This window comes from Carassius auratus, chromosome 37 (genome assembly GCF_003368295.1).
Source record: "Carassius auratus strain Wakin chromosome 37, ASM336829v1, whole genome shotgun sequence".
Taxonomy (NCBI): domain Eukaryota; kingdom Metazoa; phylum Chordata; class Actinopteri; order Cypriniformes; family Cyprinidae; genus Carassius; species Carassius auratus.
The window spans coordinates 5,952,517-5,973,502 of record NC_039279.1 but is presented as its reverse complement, the minus strand read 5'-3'; the positions used below and the strand labels follow the sequence as shown (position 1 = coordinate 5,973,502).

Genomic DNA, 20,986 nt, shown 5'->3' with positions numbered 1-20,986 from the left:
AGTTCTTAAAGGCATAGTTATATATATTTTTAAACTCTTATAAAAATGAAAAAAAAAAAAGCACATAAACAGGAAAAATGCAATATAAGATACAAATTAAATAAACAGTGCTTTAATTTTTGTTTCAGGTACAGACTATTCAAACAGTAGCAATCACGTAAGAAATAGTACAGAAATTAGATAACCAAACGTTAAAATGAAACACTGAATAGTCTTCTCTGTATGAATGAAATGTGCAAGCTACTAAAGTTATTCAGTTGAGAGTGATTTTCTCATTTTCTGTTGTTTGATTAACATCAGAGAGCAGGCAGGTTTAGTAGGCTGCTGTCACTTTAAGACTTGCTTTAAACAGACAAAATTTCAGGGAATACAACTCTTATTAAAATGCTGTCAAGAAATAGTACCGTTTTACACATCAGTGTATAACAATGCTTTTCTGGCATCGGTATATATTGTGCAACGTGTATAAATATAGTCATAACAGACTGGCCATTTTTTTTAAATGTTCATTGTTTTTGGTGTAGAACAAAAAGACATGGTCCTTTAAGTTATTTAAAGCAGGTACATTTCAGTACTTTAAAAATTCACCTACTAAAGACATGGAGTGAAGCGAGCATTTGCCATGGAAATAAAATACTGTGCAAGATTTACAAGTAAACATACGCTTAAACATTCAGTACTCACTCCCACTATTACCATGTGCTGTATAAAAAGCACAGTACATCCACTAAACAAGCACTTGAAATAAAACCTTTAATTAGAAGGTTTATCAGCCAACAGCGTCATTTCAGTGGTTAATGGGTCCCAAACCATGAACGGCTCACATTTACAAAATTAAAAGGCTGCAGTTTCTACCCTTAATGTTATGAACTGATCATAACCACACACACACACACATGAAAAATCAATGGATTGTTGCTGCTCTAAAAGTTATTTCAAAACTCCATGGTTAAGACTAGTCCTGAAGCAACTCATCAGACACTATACGGCGTTTTCACAGAGCCATCAATACTGCATCAATATTACTGTAAGCAAAGCAAGAGAATATACAGATATGTTTCAGATATCATTTTAGCTTTCTTCTTTTAAAAAAATTATATTCTAGACTTGCATTATACAGTAATGTTAAATCATATATTTCATCTTATATTAGATATCGATATATCAGAAGATCGATACTGGGTTAAATCAAGTAAAAATTGATCAAACAAAAAAAAAAAAAAATCAACAGATTTAGAAATCAGATGCAAAATAACACTGGTTTAAAAATACACATGTGAGAGGGTTTCAAAATGTGTACAAGTATACTGAAAGAGTGCAGAGGCATGATGGGACGGACAATTGTAGAGGAAGTAAAGAAAATGGGTGAGAGGAAGATGGGAGGCACAGAGGAGGCTCAGAGGTTGCTGAAGAGCTCGTTTCTTTTACTCCAATCCATCTGAGGGGCTTTCTTGTTAGAGCGTTTCTGGCGAGCGCGTTCCTTGGCCTGCTGCAGCGATATCTCCAGAGATAGTCCTGCGTCATCACTCGAAGCCTTCTCTTTTGGTTTGTCCTGCACACATTTCATCATGACAATTTAAATTGAATGTTAATATTCCACGTACTCAAGACTGTGTGCACGGACACAAACCTCTGGTGCTGAGGTGCTGGCTGGAGCTGCAGAGGTGGAGGTGTTGGAGGAGGTGCTGGAGGTCGACAGGCTCATAGCTACTTTAGGCTTTTCCTCCGGAGTTGCTTTTCCATTCACCTTCAACAAAGTATTGCAAACAATTTCAAACAGTTAAAAGCGTAATCCGCAACAAAAAATGGAAATTCGGTCATTATTTGCTCACACTCATGTCAGTCCAAACCTGTCTGCATTTCTTTCTTCTGTTGAACACAAAAGGATCTATTTTGAAGAATGTTGATGACCAAACACTTTCTGTCTCTGCTGATATCCACTGTATTTTTTTGTCCATACAATGCTACCAACATTCTTTAAAGTATCTGGTCTTCTACAGAAGAAAGTTAGTTTGGAAGGACATGGGGGTGAATAAATGTTGAAAAAATTGGGTGGACTTTCCCTTTAAGTGAAGTACCAAAAACAAACCCCTAGATGGACCCTGAGGTTTCAGTTCACAGTCTGAATATGGGGCCTGTCCCAACAGCCACACTTGAGGTAGGTCTTGGTCAAGCGCATGTGACAGAAAGGACAAACACAAGACTGTCCCAAGAAGGATAAATGCCAAAGCTAAAACCACACTAACTAAGAGTGCCTTGGTGCAGTTTTTGAGGCTAAGTGTTTCCAATTACACATCATGTGCATGAACTCGTGAGGAAAACAGTGTAAGCTACATTAATTAGATGTTACGTATCATTTTATAGTAAGATGTTAAGTAATGCACATTTTATTGGTGTGGAGGTGACTATGCATGTTTTTTATAACGTTTAGAAGGGATTTTTTATTTTACAAGCACCATTATTAAACTGTATTGTCTCTTACACAGGAACTACTGAACAGACATTTAAGTTTATTTGAAAGTGCAAAGTACTGGAAATCCAAAACTGAAGCTCTTTAATAACTTCACTTGCATTTATACGAGATTTATACGAAGTGTGTCCCATCGGGTAATCATGCGTTCTACATTCACTTGTGGTCTTCACACCTTCTTGGGTTGAATACAGGAAGCATGTCATGTAAGCAGACAAATGGTAATGTGTGCTTTGTCAAATTGGTTTACTTGTACAGTATGTATCCAAAATGTTATGGTAAGAATGTCACATACAGCAGGAATGAGTATCATGACACTACCGTTCAAAAGTTTGATCCTTAAGAAATCATTTTAATATGCTGATTATCAATGCTGCTTAACATGGTTGTGAAAACTGATACTTTTTTCAGCATTCTTTGGAGAATAAAAAGTTGGCTGTTGCATTAAATAATTAATTATTATAGCTCAAGTATGTTTCAGAAACTCTAAATCCCAAAAATATTTTAAAAAGTAGAATTGATTTATGGGAGCCCCATTCTAGAACAACTGATGTAAACCTCATGATCCACAAAATCTCATAAGTAATATTGGTTTTCCAGTACTCTCTGTGATGTCTCCAGCTGAGCGAGAGCCAGGGATCCTTTATCAGAGCCAGACAAACATCTGAGGGGGAAAAAGTATCTGAGAAACGCCAGCCGTACCAGGTTTAGAGTTTGATAAAGCTACAGATCAGAAGAAACAGAGCACAAACTCTCGCACACGCTTGAGATGTTTTATCTACTATCAGATAACTGGACATACGGAGCTTCCACTGAGTCAGAGGAAGCGGCGATTATCTGCTCCAGGTCATCGTTCTCTCAATCAGTCTAATCTAGCAGTGGGAAAACTGACAAGAGACGAGACTGCTGGAGAGGAACCAGGACACTGCATTAAAAGTGGCCTGAAATCTGGTGCTCAGACTCCACAGATTTACCCTGGTCCTAATGCTGCCTGTCTAATCCCATCAGTGACGCTCGGACACTACTACACTTTATCAGCCAATCAAATGTGATCATGTGAATTTAGCGTGTGCTACCAAACGAACACATCACATACACACTTTTCAAGATGTGTAATAGGTCACACACATATTTGCTTGATAACATTTGAAGATACGTGGTCCACTTAAGTCTGAATACTTTTAGGCTGACGATACAAAGGGCAACTTTTGAGCAATTTAGCACTTTCCCATCGGAAATGAGTAACACATTTCTAGAGAATGAGTAACACAGTTCTATCTGGATACTTTAGATGGGTCCATGGGTCCTGTGTTTCACCTGGTTGCCCGCTGACAGAAACATTGATCAAAAAGTGCAATGAGCAACACAGACATTACTCACCTGATCTTCTGCATCATGGCTGGAAACGGGCTCTGGAAGAGGACCTGAGAACAAAGAGGGACCATTAGATTTCTTTTGGTGCATTTGAAAGACTTACGATCAGACGTATTGGTCTCAGTTCAATTCCGCATCGGGGGGTTAAGCAGATTCATGATTACTGGCCATCACTATTTTTAACTAAAATGCCATTGTCACAGAAGAGTCACAGTACAATGGCGGAACAGTGAGTTTCCTTCCAAGAAAAAAATAAGAAAAAAACAGGAAATGGGTGAAAAGCCTTTACAGAATTGAATGAGAATTGGAAACCATGGCTGTTGTGGTTTAAATAATGAATTAAAGATGTGTGTGGGTGCAGCTGTCAACATTCTTTCAGTGAAACATGGAGGACGTCCAACAGCCCAGGGGCAAGCTCATCATAGTTTTGCCAATCAGTTTCCTATAAACCTTGATTAACATGCTCTTATTTCACCTGTTACCCTCAAAAAGGCTCCAATGAAGTGACCTATATGTTATATATCATACTTTGTGTCATAGTGGAGTGGAACACAAACAGGAGTCGTTTGCCTGTCTGGCACATTTAGGCTGGGGGTGACTGACTTCCCCTATTTCTCATACTTCTGCCATGGCCCTGATCCCCATGACAACCTGCTGGCAGTGCGCTGTTGACTTTGGCTGATTTTCTGGTGTACAGACAGTGCCACCGCAGGCCTCGAGTTGATGTTTAACCAGCAGTCTGTTACTATGTGAGCGTGTGTGCGTAACATCATCTGAAATGTTGTTCAAAGTGAGCAAAGTTGTTCTTGATCAGCAGAAACACACTTAAGGTCGAGGGTGAGATGGACAGAAAAGCACTTTGCACATGAAAAACCACGCAATAGCTGGTTAATTTGTAACGCTGGCACCTGTCAGATGTTTCTCAGTCGGAAGGACACCACAGCTGCTGAAGAAGGCGTCTGTCTCAGGATCCACCACCAGCAGTCTGGTCTCATCTCCTCCTGTCTTGATGGCCGCCACCACTTCTGAATGCTGCATTGTGTGCACAGCAATGCCATTCACCTGCAGAAACAACAGACATGAATTCATAGATTTTCAAGCAAAGATAGAGACTTAAAATATGATTAGGAAGAGTTGTGGGAACACTGCAGGAATGCAGGAAGCCTCCATTCATTCTGATATATCTGGATATCTAAATGAACAATTGTTTCTCTGGATCATTCAGAGCATGTGCATGAGAGTCAGCGTCTGTGGTTCAGTAGTGATCTTCAGGGGACATTTCAAAGTTTTATTTTTTACAAAAGTACGAACATCTGTGAAAAATAATGTGTAATATATATTTTCTAGTCAATTTAATTAATACATTTATTGTAATGTAGCATCAATGTCATTTAATTTAAATGTAAAAACATAATTACATTAAAAATCATTACAAATAAAAAATAATTATTTAATATATATAAAAAAATATTTGTTGATTAGTAATTACTTTTTTCTTAAATGTAATTTTCTTGCTTTAAGGTAATTTAATTTTAATGTAATATAATTGAAATATAAATATAAATAAATGACATAAAATTAAATTACAAATTAAGAACTAAAATAAAAATGTATTTTGTGTTACTCTCCTTTATTCAATTTGTAGTCACTTAATTTTTCATTTTAAAGTCATGTTTTTTTTTATATAACAACTTTAATACAATGTAACTTAAATATAAAAATATAATTAAATTTAATTTAAAGTCATTATATTTAAATAAATATTTATATTCCAATTGTTTCTTTACTTAACTATTACTTAATTTGCACTATTCACACCAATGCAGCTAGACTCAAATTTAGGCAATGCAAATGTGTAACAAGTGAGTTTTTGTCTATACATACTATAATATATACCAGTCAGACAAAGCACCACTCCTTTCTCTGATGCTCTGTTCATTTGAATCACTTATGGGTTAATAAAAAGTCTAATCCTATGGCCATGACCATGACTTGTTCCCAGAGAGGAGACACCTGGGAAAAGATCCCATAATGCCAGAGGCTAAGGAACCTACGTGGGAGATTCAGGGCAGGAGTGGGCTTTTAGGAATGCAGACCCCACTCTCCCATTCTGCAGGCAATTAAAAAACAGCAGAGAAACAACACAGCCCCCTTATGTGTCCTTTAAACACAGCCCTATTAGAGACACACACACATATTAAGAGGCCACACTCACAGAACAGGGAAGCAAAAAGGGGAATTCATCTGAGTGAGCATGAGACACACAGGCATAGCTTGTTTTTATTGCCATGTTCGTCTCGGATCTCTTCTTGAGACGTGGGAAATGGGAGTGAAACTAAGAACAGGGATACTGCGAGTGTGAAAACACGGCCGCTGCGTGAAGTCAGCGTTTGGTGGCATCGTAACGGAAATGAGACGAGGCTTTAAAATGACAAATCTTCTCAGTCAGGCCAGGAGCGAACGACTACGTCAACCAGTCACACAATTAGTCTTCACGCAGTGAAAGGGCATGATTTTTTTAAATGTGTCACATTAAAACTGTGAAAAACACATCACCACAGACCGAGCTACAAATCAGCCAAAACCATTTCACCATGACCCTCAGAACATGCACATACTTTACTTTTACTGAAGTCATGTAACACACACTCTTCACAGGCTTTGGGAGTGACTGCCTTATTTATATCCAAGAGTGATTCCCCTATATTCACTCAAACTGATGATGACTGACATAATGATATCTTCATCAACATAACACAACACTTGATTGGAAAAGAGTGATGTATCTCACATACACTTTTAATGACATCATCAGTAACTAGCTGCTAATCTGTTATCTGTTTGTACACAAAACACCGTTGCCATTACCTGAATTTTTCAGGAAATTAGTTCAAGTAAAAAACAGATTTCACACTAGTAAATAACCAAACTGTGTACAGGAAATTGTCATTTTATTTAGATTTATTTGTCTAAACTTATTTTCTTCATATCGCTTACCTAATTTACACCAGGTAGTAACACGCATTTAAAATAGGACACTGATAAATACATAGATTTGTTTTATACATATAAATAACATAAACCGGGTCTTTTTCTCCCCATCAGCCTGAACTTTCTTTGGGGTCTTTGGGACCTCTATCACTTAGCTGTATTAAGTGGATTGAGCCTGGTCTTATATCAGTGGTTTGATAAAGATATGTGGCTCTGAGCTCTCCTCAGGACTTCAGTAATCCCAGCACTCCCAAAGACACAGTGTTACACTGGCCAATCCTTCACTGACAGATAATGAGATTAATGCTCTGGAAACACACTCCAAACCACTCACGCATTTACAGGTAATGCTCTCTGTGCAAGTATAAAGTGTTTGTATAAAATTAAACCTTTTTTTTTTTTTTTATGATGTCAGCCATAAACAGCCTATGGTTAGGCTAATGAAATACTTTGTGAGGTGGGAGAATTTAAATTTTTTGACTTTTAAGAAGAGGCATTGCATTATAGTGATATATACACACTCTGAACATCAAAACAAAAGCTTATGACCATACATTCCTGAAGCACACACACACACCGAGTTGTTTAACTGGTGTATTATACCTGCACTATTTTATCTTGGGGCAGAAGTCCAGATTTCTCTGCTGGGGAGTCCTCATCCACCGCCCTGATGTACTGGCCGGGTTTAGACTTCTCTGTGTGCAGGTTAAAGCCATATCCAGTGGCACCCTTCTTCATGTGACAGAGACGTGGACGCAGCTCGTTCTTTGATTCCTAAAAAAAGACAATAAACAAGGAAGGAATTTATAATAAAAGCGGATATACTGATACATCTTAAACACAAAGCAAAACGTATAAATTAGGAGAACATTTCAAATAATCAAATATCAGTTTGTTGTCAATCATAATAAGATGTATCTTTCAAATGTAAACTACTAATTCCCTTCACTGCAAAATGTTCAAATCAAACCTTCACCACACACCAGAAATACATTCAGAAAGAATTATTAAATGTACTTTGGATGTACAAAAGAAAGAACTACCAAAGTAAAGCCACCCATCCCCATCGATACATAAACAAGTCACCTGCTTCCTGAAACATTTAAGCTTCCACAATATTCTGAGCAACACTTTCTAAATAAAATCTAAAAAAGAAAATCGATTAAACGAGAGAAATAACTTGCATACCATTTTAAAGAGGACTCAGTACATCAACATCCCGAGATGAAGGACAGAAAAGTAGAAGTAACTATACTGACCAGTCATCTGTCTACTTCCTTCTTTAGCAAAGCAGTCTATAATATATGGCTGAAATTAAACAAACAGATAACAAACCAAACATCTACCTGCTGTACACATGCACATATTGATTTATGGAGGAGTCAAACTAAACCTACAGGAACTAGCAAAGGATGAAAACTAACATGGAAGGACATTTGTTCAAGTTTATTATAAAATTATATTAAAACTATTATATAATATAGTTTTGTTTATAGAGTCCAGTGTTTTTCTCATGTCCCATTAATAAAAAAAAAAACCTTTATCAAGAAAAACAAAACATGCTATGGTAAAACAAACACCAATAATATGATTATTCTTATTAATAATAACAATAATAATAATTACTACTGCTTATTATTATTATTATTATTAATAACAACATACAGCTGATTTAGGCCAATGTTTCGTCTTGTGCATCCTCACAGCCACATCAATAAAGTTCAAGTATAATAATAATAATAATAACAATATATTCAACATTTGTTTATAATTAATATAATTATAAATAATTAAATAAAACCAATAAACATGATTCACTAAAACAAACAAAAACAATGATAACAATAATACAAATATTATTATAATATAAAATGTTGTTACTGTTGTTATTATTAATTATATACAATTATATATACCAATTATATATATATATATATATATATATATATATATATATATATATATATATATATATATATATATATATATATATATATATATATATATATAATAATTACACATTATATTATAGTTTAAGCCAATGTTTTGTATAAAGCATTTCCACAGTCCCATCAATAATGCTAAATAATAATAATAATAATAATAATAATAATAATAATTCTTATTATTATTTATTTAAAATTAATAATAAAATAGTAAACATGATACACCATTTATGAGATTAATCATGATTAGTTATGATTATTTTTACACTGACCAGTTTTATGCTTAAAAAAGCTAACTTAAAATCATTAGTACCCCAGTCACTGATACAGACCAACAGCAAACTTCAGCGCACAGGTAAAGTGTGTCCAAGGTGCTCATGATAGCCTAACCCTGCCAATACCAAAGACAGCAAAGACAGCAAAGCTGCAGTGTACAGGCTACATACTTCCTGGAGCCCTGCTCTTCTGGGAAACCGGATAGCGGTGAGGAGTGAAGGGGTAAGGACTAGAGTCACTAAATGTGACATTACCTGCTCTACAGAAAACACTAGCTGGGGGCTAATCACAGGTAACAGAACACAGCTTACAATATCAAAGATATCTTCATTACTGTCCCCCAAAGAAAAATGTGCCTGACTGTAGCCATTAATGAAAGAAAGAACTCTTCTGACAAGTGACTATGCAAAGGCAAGACCCATCTAAGCTCTGATTAGCACAGGCTTAGCCAGCAGAGTCCATATGTTACGCTAAGAGTTTAAGCCCTCCTGCTGAACACTAGACTGCGACTGAAGAGTTCTGTTTGTGGATGGTTTGTGGACAGTGTGTGGCACAGTCCTGGTAATCAGAGCCATGAGCTACTACTAAGTGTACCCTTGATCAAAGACTGCTCCAGAAAGATTGTCCCTGTAATAAGTATAAGTCACTTTGAATAAAAGCTTAAACACTTACTGCTCACTATAGAGCAATATGGTATCTAAATGTAAAAATATGTATGGCAGAAGGCCACGTGGCAGAAAAAAAATACAGTATGGGAGTTCAGGGTTTTCCTCTTTAAGTGTGGACCTTTTTTTATTTTGCTTAAGTGTTTACTAAAAACTAAAACATGTACATACTAATTAAAATGCTTTCACCATAAGCATGCCTCAAAACTGTAATATCAAAGCTGTCTTTCCTTGCCAACTAGTTAAAGTAGAATGAATCACATTCACTTAAACAGGTGCTCGATCAAGAAGATGCTTAGATGAAATTCAAAAAAGAAAAAAAGAAAAAACTGCACAGTGTCATTACTGCTTCCAAAGAATTTCTTAGAATTGAATGGATTGCAACATTTGAAAATTATTTTAAAAAAATGTATGTGGGAGCAAAAATAGAAGCGTCTCAATCTTTTGCATTTCCTTGCCATCTACCAATAATTCTCCCAGTGATAACACTGTTTATTATTAAATGCTCATTACAATGCTAAATGTCTTGTTACAAACCAAGAGTCAAACATGTATGACAAATAAAAATAATTGAATTAATCTGTTTTTCTGCTCACTGTGTTTCTGCTGCTGTTGTTCAAATAACCACAGCATCTGTAGCTCTTATAGTGCTTTACATCTTTAGATGCTTTAGTTCCTTCTTAGAGAAGTAACAGAACAGAAAGTGCTTGAATGAAGCACATTCGGCTCTAGATGAAAATACTTACAGTAGGCTATATAAGATCACTGCCATAAACAACCCTGAGTGCTTGTGGTGTGTACTGCTTTGTTGTTTTGACACGCTGCTCACTTTAAACTATAGAAACACCTTTTACTCTGCCCTGACTATTTAAGGTATTGTTCTAGCACAAACGTGCTGGATGATTTAGCAGACACGTTCTTGGCTTTAAGCACTGACCAAACTGGCAAGAGACTAAAATGAGGTCTTATTTCACCATGCCAAGTACTGTAGCCAAGCTCAACAATGTTTGACAGAAGGTTCACAATGTCCTGAGAGGACTGGACATACAGTGAGGGATATTATACAATGTTATCTGCTCTCTGGCTGGGTTTATCGTCAAACACGCGTGACTGTCACAGTGTTTTTAAATGCGTGAGATACTATGCGCACAAGCAGATAGAAGATCACTCAGCATGTACTAAAAGATACACCCCCGCTGTGAAAAGATATACAAAGCTGTCTGATAAAGCCATTTACTTGTCACTGTATGTTTTTATTGTGTCTTCATTACAATTACATGTAACTCCTGCAAACTCTTTCACCAAACGCCACACTTTTTGTTGTCAAATTTGGGTTGGAAATTATTAACTGAACAGATGAATGATACACTATGATATGGATATCATACTTGCTGCATTGCCACTGTATGAGAAGCAAAAGATATGTATGCAGAAGGTGAGGTGAGCTGATGATATCTGTTTGGTCGTGTCGGGTGTGAGTAAGGGGAGGACTCGGGTGTGGACTGCTATCTCTGAGAAGGGTTTTGAGGGGCCCACACATTCACAATGCAAAGATGACATCATCAGATTTGATAAGATTCCTGGAACACTGCCGTATGATTTTATGAAAGAAATCTTATCAATCCACATGAAGAGAGGACACTCAAAAGAAAAATATTCAACATATGATCTAAGTCATCATGAGGTGACAGTCACAAACTTTATTATTTCACTCCTGAATCCCATGAAAAGTAAAAAAAAAAAAAAAAAAAAAAATGGTATTTGCATAAAGAATGAAGCCTATTTTTAGAACTACAATTTTCTTTGGCCTTCTGATATAATTTTTACGACAACAATAATTCTCATTATATTAATGAAAAAATAATCTTAATACTCTGAAAAAACTATTCTACATGTACAACTATTAGTACCTGTAATGTATATATTAACAATGCACAATGCAAAAGCTCTTAATTTTGCCTTCATATGTATTCTTATTTAGTACAGAATGGTTTGTTCCACAAATGTAAAAACTACTGTTTATCAAACACATTTTTAGATTAGAAAAAAAACAAAAAACAAGTGAGAGAGAGCGATACTTCTACATTTGATTTGGGCTTATTATAGATCCGGTTCTGATTACTCAGAGGATTTGAGAGGATCTTTTCTTTGTGACCAGTTTTGCGAGCAGGGAAGAACAACCTCAACAACAACGGAAATGGGATGAGAGGAAATACGTTTTTAACAATAAACAAGCATTAAACTATGACATGCCTTAATGTAGTACGTGACAAAAGCCTGTGATCTTTTGCTGTTATGCATGAAACTCAGAAAGTTTATTTTCGTGTAGAGTTCTTTTTGCTGACTAGACGGTCTCCCTCGGGGCCTCCTTTGGCCCTTAGGTTATTTCAGTATAGGAAGCTGAAGTCAGCAGAGGAAATAATTTCCCCCTGTCCACAGTAAATGTGGGGAAGAGTCATTTTACAAATACAGTGTCTGACAAAGACCTTCATTCACTGCCAATCCTCCTGATAGTCTGTGACATAACAACACCCTGTAGCTCCTGTGGTCTTCAAAGTGGTTATTGTCAAAGAGGTCAATCACTGATCACAGAGAAAAATTCAAATGTAGCGATAGCTTTTAGACTTAAAAGACTTTCTTCTTGTCTTCTCACATACTTTGAGAGTAAAAACATAAAAATGTTCTTGTTGATTTTAAGCAAGTCCACAAAAGGAGAAATTCTTCAAATATATCGCACTGCTTAGTGTTTTTCAGCCATTTACAAAGAATGGGGACTGAAGTTTCCATCAACTTGTGCATTCTTTTCTAGATCGCCTAAATAAATATGATAGGTTTGAACGAGGAACACTATGATATAGATAAGCTTTCAGATTAATGACATTTACTCAAAAAAAATAACGTATTCATCCTCACATCCTTCCAAACCTATTACCTTTCTTTCATCTGTGGAACACACAAAAAAGGTATTTTTTTCCCATACAGTTGACAGCACAATGTCAGTAGCACTTTAAATCACGTGACTTTAAAAAAGTCATACAGGTTTGGAATGTCTGGAATGATGGAATAACCCATCTCCAGCTCACGACAGGCCTCAGTAAATCCTCCACTAGCCCTATGAAGATACTACAGTTCAATAATACAAAGGTTAATGAATTTATAGCTCACTTTAGTAACTCATAATCTTGTCCTTGGTTTGCTCAACTCTTGAAAGACTGGGGTAAGGTTGGTGAAACATGAACTGATGACTGAAAACAATAATCATCCTGAGTTTTCCAAGTAAACAAACTTTATTTAAAACCTTCCAAAATATCATGTGGTATACTGGCATACTGGTTAGAGGTCGACTGATATATCGGTCGGCCGATATATCGGTCTGATATTTGTCATTTTTTAATATATCGGTATTGGCCAATATCCTTGTATAGTAGGGCCGATTTAAAGTCAGGCACGTCGGCAGGCAGCCCCGTGTTATTGGTGCGGTGGAAAGTGCTGCTGCCGCATGTGAAGGACCCCAAGCCAAAACTTTTGGAAGATTCAACAACAGTCCTGGGAGATAAAGGTAGTCAGAGAATTTCACTCTGTAAATGGTGTGGAGAAGTTGGCAGCTCTCACAAACACTGCAGTGTGATTAAGGGCTCCGTTATTCTGCCCCGCTCACAGACAGCAGCGTGCTCGGAAAGACAGCTGTCCTGAAGCTGCCCAGAACGGTGAATGACATTTGTTCAGAAGCATGGTTTGATGCAGACAATAGCCAGGTTTACATCCAACTAATTTGCATTTAGGGATGTCAATATTCGATAATTTCCATGATCGATCATCGTTTAAATGAACATTAAAATAATAACCTTAATGCTGCGAAATGCATCTGCAGCAGTATTATTATAATGTGCATAAGCCACGGCCCACTTGGGAAAAAAAGCTTTCTTACCCGAATTAAAGGGGTTTTAGGCTGAATATAATGCTAGTAGCTGGACTGTAAAATGAATAGATGTGATTATGATCATTTGATAAAATTAAGAGAGCTCGCCATACGTTTGAGATAATTTTACTTTGTTTCCCGTCAAGGAGAACGCTGAATCCGCCTCTTTAAATGGTTTCGTGGTGCTCACTGTTTTTTTTTTAAACGCAATTGCAATGTTTTAAAATGACACTATAGTATTAAAAATAAAATTATGCCAAATCAGAAGGAGACACAAGCGATACGTCTGAAATCGCATACTGCAAGGAGTCTGCAGTGTTTTGATTTGAGGGCGCGGGCAAGAGAATGTCGTGGCGTGTGTCCATTGCAAGATAGAGCTGGCATACCACAACTAGGGCCCTATGATTTCCGCGATGCAGAAAACGCGGAGGGAACCGTGGAATCCAGTCATAAAAACGGAATTTACAGTTTAACACGGAATGGCATGGAATTTGCCTAATTTTGAATGAAATAATCAAAAATCGTTCTGCACATATCCAAATGTTTCCATATTCGCAATGTATCTGAATGTTAAACTATAATATTTTTTATTTTTTTAATGTAAACTAGACGGAAAAGATCAACCTCTTCACATGAGCAAAAAAGTCCTTGGCATAACAACAGAGTGGACCTATACGGTCTATTTAAACTGACCAGTGTAACCTTTTATATGTTCGGTTGACTGTATACTTTGTTTTAAATAATGATCAGACTGCGATGTAAGTTTGAAATTAGAATGCACTTTAGATGTTCTGTGTCATTTATACCAAACACAAATGTTGCTGGTTGCCAGTGTTTTTGCAGCACTACTTTTATTTTTATTTTTTTAATAGATCTTTTTTTTTCTGTTTAATTGATTTTTATTTATGGAACTGTATTTTTTTATTGAAATGTATATTTAAGTTTACATTTATGTTCCAACAAACTTGAAAAATTCTGCTTGATAAATGCTCTAAAACTTTGACATACATATACATATATATATATATATATATATATATATATATATATATATATATATATATACATATATATATATATTACCTGTTTTATATATTTAATACTTTGTCAGTTTATTGATTTGTTTAGTTAACTTTGGATACATTTTTTATTCTAATACCGTGCAGTGCACAAAATTAAGATTTAAGAGATGGTTCAAGTCAGTGCTCAATAAATGATAATAAGTTTAGAAATCCACTTATTATTAGGGTGACATTTTAGCATGCAAATGAAGGGGAAAACTTCAAGATATCGGCCCTAAAAATCGGCAGCACATATCGGCCATCAGCTGACCCTGACCGGGTCGATCTCTAATACTGGTTCACCAAAAGCAATAAAGAAAAAAAATTTATTGTATGATACAATATTGATTATTGATTGACAATAATGTGAAGATGGGCAGAGCTGGCAAAGCAACCATAAATATATTTACAGGCCTGAGGCTTTGGATCCAAGATGTGCACTTGCAAAACTCAACAGCCAATAATTAATCTCCAGAGATTTGAAAACTGCCAACCAACAGCAAAATGCACAGACATGTACCAAGAGGAGTGAGGTGAGGACTGATACGATTGGTGTAACTGCTCATGTCATCTAAAATGCAGCAGACCACAGCAGGAAAACAGTGAACTTGTAACCAAGGAAGTGGTTTGTTCAAATGTGTAAACATCCCTCCCTCTCTCAAAAAGTTACACATTCAGCTTGAAAGTTTACTTTTGAAATTGTAGTGGTGAACGTCTAGAGAATAGCTAGTGGTTGCCAAAACACTTGTTGTATTGTGTCTGCTGAAATGTATTGCTGTCAGAGAATAGATAATTTTGAACATACAAAAATAATTTTTACTGAATAAAATGTACATTTGTGCTTTGCCCATAAAAAGGATTCCTTCAGTGAGTTGGAAGTTGTTTCCAAGGTACTTCTATACGGTTGATAATCAGAAGGTTTTTGGTGTGTTGCAACAGTGGCATACTGCTAGGGTGATGTTGCTCTCTGTAATTGCTAGGTTGTTGCTTAACAGCTCAATATTTTTTTTGGCACCTATATATGGTTCAATGTTTCAGGATTATGGGAAAAGTAAAAGTTTGTGGGAATTTCTGTCTATTTAATGGACCACGAGGCAAAAATCACATGTTTACTTAGATATGAACAGGAAACCTCTTGTCAATAAACTGAACAATTTGAGGAAACATTTGTATTTATAGCACAAATAGAAAATTACACATTTATAATTATAATTGTCAATAATAATTTTAATTCCCTAACCCTAAATCGATAGTGGGAAAATTAGCTGGCATAATATCAAGGTTAAAATACAAATGATACAGAAAGGATTCTACAGCAGTGGCCTAGTGGTTAGGGAGTTTGACTCCTAACCCTAGGGTTGTAGGTTTGAATCTTGGGCCGGCAATACCATGACTTAGGTGCCCTTGAGCAAGACATTGAACCCACAACTGCTCCCTGGGCGCTGGAAGCATCGGGATGTAACAATTCACTCAACACAAGATGTGATACATTTCTTGATATTGATTTCATAATACGATTTTCCTCTCAAATTTTTTTACGAAATGATATACAATATCATGAAATATCAAATAATACAAACTAGAACTTTTTTTTTTAGAAATTTTTAAACAAATCCCAAGTGAAATAAACAAATGATACAAATATCTTAATATAAACAAAATAAGTCTTTGCTAATTCTCTTTCTATTTAAAATTAGAGGCAACCATTGTATTTTAATCACTATCCAAACAAAGATCCTAAATACATGTTAACAAGACTGTAAAATTTCTAAATTTGAAGCAAATACAGAATGGTTTGACTTTAGCTTTGTGAAACTATAATACATTTAAAAAAATCTGAACAAAACAAAAACAGCAAGACGGGTGAATGAGATGCGAATGTCCCTCTCTCACAGCGGGGGGCACTTATGGAGCAGCAGACATTTATATTCTGCTTCCCCTTTAAAGGGAATCCCCGGGTATTAAGACTTGTCATGTCTGTGTGAAATACAGTATGTAGTAGAAAACCCATAAAAGACTTAGTTATTTAAAAAAATCTTTTTATACATATTTTGGACTATAGAGGGCGCAATTATTTCAATGACATCAAATGGTTGCACTCTGTGAGATACTGTTGCTATGTGTTTTTAATTTTACCCGAAACACAACTCAGGATACTGATACGATGCCACATTGTGTGGCTTTTGGTTGTAGTAGCTCACCGAGTGCAACCAGTTGACATCATTTAAATAATGGCGCCCCCAAAATACGTATAAAACGATGTGTATTTTTTAAATAACGTAAATCTTTCATGGGTATTCTATTACATATTCAGTAAGAGACATTATTTACAAGTCTTAATACTCAGCGTCCCCTTTAAACCGAATGCACGTAATGACGCACAAGCAATTTCTTTCTCCACTGTTTACGTTAAAGGCACAATATGTTACTTTTGCTGCTAGAAATCGCATTTTCAAAACAATAGGCTTGTTCAAGATGCATCGGCATTGCACAGAACGATCGGTGTAAAACATCAAAGTACCGCAAGAGCAATTCAAAAGCTTTAAGAGTTGTTTGCTCTCTAATCACACTGTTGTGATACTTTGATGTCATATGCCAATCGGTCTGCACAACGCTGATCCATCGCAAACAAGATTGATGGCTCTATGAAGTACATCGGAGTGATCATGGGAGATGTCGTTTTCCGAATCATGTTCATGGATGTAATTAATACATTTTCAAAAAGTTGAAATCGAGAATCGAATCGAGAGCTTGTGAATCGAAATCGAATCGAATGGGGACAGCTGAATCGATACCCAGCCCTGGTCCCAACAAACCAGTATTTCTGAAGAATTATTTGAAGAAATCAGACTCAGACATTGATCTAATTTTCATAAACATCCTTTCTGTCGCTTTTCCATCATTTATTGCTAAACACAATGCGAGCAAGCTGTCTGAGCGTAATCTCATCTCAGTAGCTGCCATCGAGAACAAAGCTTAGTCTGGGTCTAAGTGACAGCTGATCCAAGGATGTTCCCTCCAGCAGCATTTTACTTCTGAATGATCACAGAGAGGAAGGATGGGACACAGGAGGGTGAGAGGAAAACGACACAACAGAAGGGCCATTCATGGTTGACTGAGGGATTTAAAAACAATTGATAATTGCTGGAGAGAAATGTGATTACAATCCATATTGTTCCGGAGACTCTAAATAACTGTTATTGAGCAGAGGCTTTCTCTGGTCCGCCAGGGTTATGATGATTAACGTTATCTCAGGCTCGTGCCACATAATCAGAAAAGGGACTGACAAACACTGGCCTGTATGTCTTTATGTACAATAAATGAATAACTAGCATCAAAACTGCACACTTGACGTTTGCTTTTGCTGTGCTGGCACTTTGGAAAACTTAATTGCCTTCTATGGTAACTTTTAACTAGATTTTCTAAAGACAATGTAAGTGGGGCTTACCAGTGCAAAAACTCAGTCACTAGGGAGTTCTAGGTGGTTGCTAGGGATCTCTGTCACTCCCAAACGTCTATGATAATCTCAAAATAATCCATATTATTTAAGCATTCACTCAAGTAATAGAGTTGCTTGCTATATTAGGTTTGATCTTCTGTAACTTCTCCAAGTCTGATGGCACATCCTAATCTGTTACATAGGATGAAAAGATCTCAATCCTACTCTGTGGGCAAAATTCTCTCAAATCTTGCTTCTATTCCACAATAACCCCCTCCACTGCTCAGGGACTTTGGGGAAGTCGTGGCCTAGTGGTTAGAGAGTTTGACTCCTAACCTAACCCTAGGGTTGTGGGTTTGAATCTCGGGCTGACAATACCATGACTTAGGTGCTCTTGAGCAAGGCATCGAACCCCAAACTGCTCCCCGGGCGCCACAGCATAAATGGCTGCCCACTGCTCTGGGTGTGTGTTCACAGTGTGTGTGTGTGTGCACTTTGGATGGGTTAAATGCAGAGCACAAATTCTGAGTATGGGTCACCATACTTTGGCTGAATGTCACTGTCACTTTCAAGGCAAGGGATTGAAACTTTATCGGTGGTCAGCTTAGTCTGCTGGCTTTTGTACTCATCTCAAGCAATTATGGCTCAAAACAATTATGACAAGTGTCGTTCTCCACAAAACATTGTGTTGTTTTGGGCACATATCCACAGCCTGGTCATCCAACTATGTGCAATGAAACTTGCCATGAGAAAATGTGAAAATGCTCTGATGGGAATATAATATTGGTCACTAGTATAATATTCAAAGATTTTTGTCTCAATTGATTAAGTTGTACAAAAATGTGCAAAGATTGACTTGAATACACATCTACTACGTTGAACATGTTTTTTAATTATTGAATTAAAACTCATTTTGATAGCTTTTGTGGGGATTAAAGTCGAAAATCAAAAAGTCAAAGGTGGCAGGGTAGGCTATAACTTTTTCAACCCGAGATTAAAAAAGAAAAGAAAAAGAGTCAAAATGATGAATTTCTGAAACTGATTAATTTCTGTTAACTCAAGCCTATTTAATGTCCAGTTAAAGTATTTTAGTTTAATGGTTACACCACTATAAATCTGAATACATGTGGGAAAGTTTTAGGCCTAAAAAACATTCTTTCAAAAATGTATGCAACCAACATGAATAAAACGTGTATTATTAAAACTAGATTTTTACGCGATGTATTATTTTTAACGATCTCGAACATCCTTATTTGACATTAACCTACATATAACGTACACATATTTACTATATCATGTTATGAAAAATATCTGAAGTGTGACGCATGTGCAGAAGACTCAACTTCTCTCGCATCTTGTTATCAGCATCATCAAGATCCAAAATAATCTTTTAAGTGATGGAAATTTGCTCATAAAAGTTGCTCGTTTAGCTAAACTCACCTTGGAGCTCACGCTCAGTCTATCCATGCGTATGTCTCCGTTTGTTTCCGGGACAGGGGTGGACTCGCTTGGGGTCCCGTTCTTCACTTCGTCTTCATGGTCCGATCCAACACTGCTCGGTATCGGTATGCCATCAGTCACATACTCTTTCTGGCACTTTAAGTTGTGCTTCTGCAGCAGTTCTGCGGTCTCTGCATCCATCACGATGAGCTCTAGTTGGCCCGTTATGCCTCGTATTCGGGACACCACCTGTTGATGCTTCTCGTCCTCCACATTCTCCCCGTTCACGAACACCAGTTTGTCCCCGGCCAGCAGACCTGCAGCGGCGGCCGGAGAGTCGGGCTCCACGTGCCGAATGAACTGACCTAGCTTGTTCTTTTCGCCGTGGAGATGAAAACCGTAGCCGTTGTCCCCTTTTTCTAAGACGCAAAGCTTTGGCCTGAGGTTGCTGGTCATTTTGAAACTTTGAAACTTACAAATACACAAAATAAGCAGTCTGGCTAGACTTAAAGTTGGAGGCAAAAACGAAAAGTAGCTATGTGAAGTGAAAACGCCCACTCCGCGTCTTCACTGTGTTGTTGCAACACTGCAAGTCAAATCGCAGTTTTCTTTGAAGTGTAGACAGTCAGCGCTTCACGGACCCGCCTCCGTCTTTTACTCTCACTGATTGGAACTTTCACCTGTCAATCAGAAGGACGTCATGGCGCGAGTTCTCTGGCACGGTAAAAGGGGCTATGGGACTCAACCAGAAACGTTCTTGATTCATTTTGGCATTTTGTTCATACAAGAACACTTCATAAATAATGACACTGATGTTTTGTTTGGATCTTTGACTTTTGGAAAGCAATATGAAAATGTTTTCTTTCTTTTCAACCTAATTATATCTATATTAAATCCTGGTGTACCTCCTGTAAAAAAAATGCAAACAAAACTTTGAATGTATGCTCACTCTATAATTTTGTATAATTTTAATGTTTTGTAGGAAAGTTTGGTATTTTTATTGTTATATGATCTGTAAATATTTTTCCAGTTATTTATATATTTTGAATGTAATTTTTTTTTTTTTTGATATTTTATTTGTAGTATTATTTCTCTCTCTTCTGAATTTTAAGTGCTATATATTGTTTGGCCATCCTTGAACCCCTGCTCTTTTCCTTGGCATATGTTTTTTTTTTAAGTATTGAATAAATAAATAAAAAAGGGACAGTAAAAGTAGCAAAAAGTAGATAAGTAGAATTTTTTAAAACTATTTAACTGTATTTTTATAATTGTAAATTAGTTTTATCTTTTAAAACCAGTTAAACCTTGTAACATTATTGTATTGTTATTAAGCCTGAATTTTTCCACAGTTTGTACATGAAATATGGACACATTATTATAAACAACAATTGTGTTGTTGTTGTGA

At 36.4% G+C, this 20,986-nt stretch overlaps 1 protein-coding gene across 1 annotated transcript; it reads right to left on the bottom strand.

Annotated features, from left to right (window-relative positions):
* Positions 1-96: 96 nt before the first annotated feature.
* Positions 97-20,207, bottom strand: LOC113055973 (Na(+)/H(+) exchange regulatory cofactor NHE-RF1-like). Its single transcript, XM_026222381.1, has 6 exons — positions 19,582-20,207; positions 7,439-7,609; positions 4,753-4,906; positions 3,851-3,894; positions 1,631-1,747; positions 97-1,552 (listed from the first exon to the last, which is right to left on the bottom strand). Exons 1-6 carry the CDS (start codon positions 20,035-20,037, stop codon positions 1,397-1,399), a joined length of 1,098 nt encoding a protein of 365 aa, XP_026078166.1. The 5' UTR covers positions 20,038-20,207; the 3' UTR covers positions 97-1,396.
* Between the last annotated feature and the right edge of the window lie 779 nt (positions 20,208-20,986).

Coding starts and splice junctions, on each gene's coding strand:
- LOC113055973 (XM_026222381.1), bottom strand. CDS start 20,037: ATGACCAGCAACCTCAGGCCAAAGCTTTGCGTCTTAGAAAAAGGGGAC. Junction 4,907..7,438: donor CCCAAGATAAAATAGTGCAG/GTATAATACACC, acceptor TTGTTTCTGCAG/GTGAATGGCATTGCTGTGCA. Junction 1,748..3,850: donor GCCATGATGCAGAAGATCAG/GTGAGTAATGTC, acceptor ACTTTGTTGAAG/GTGAATGGAAAAGCAACTCC.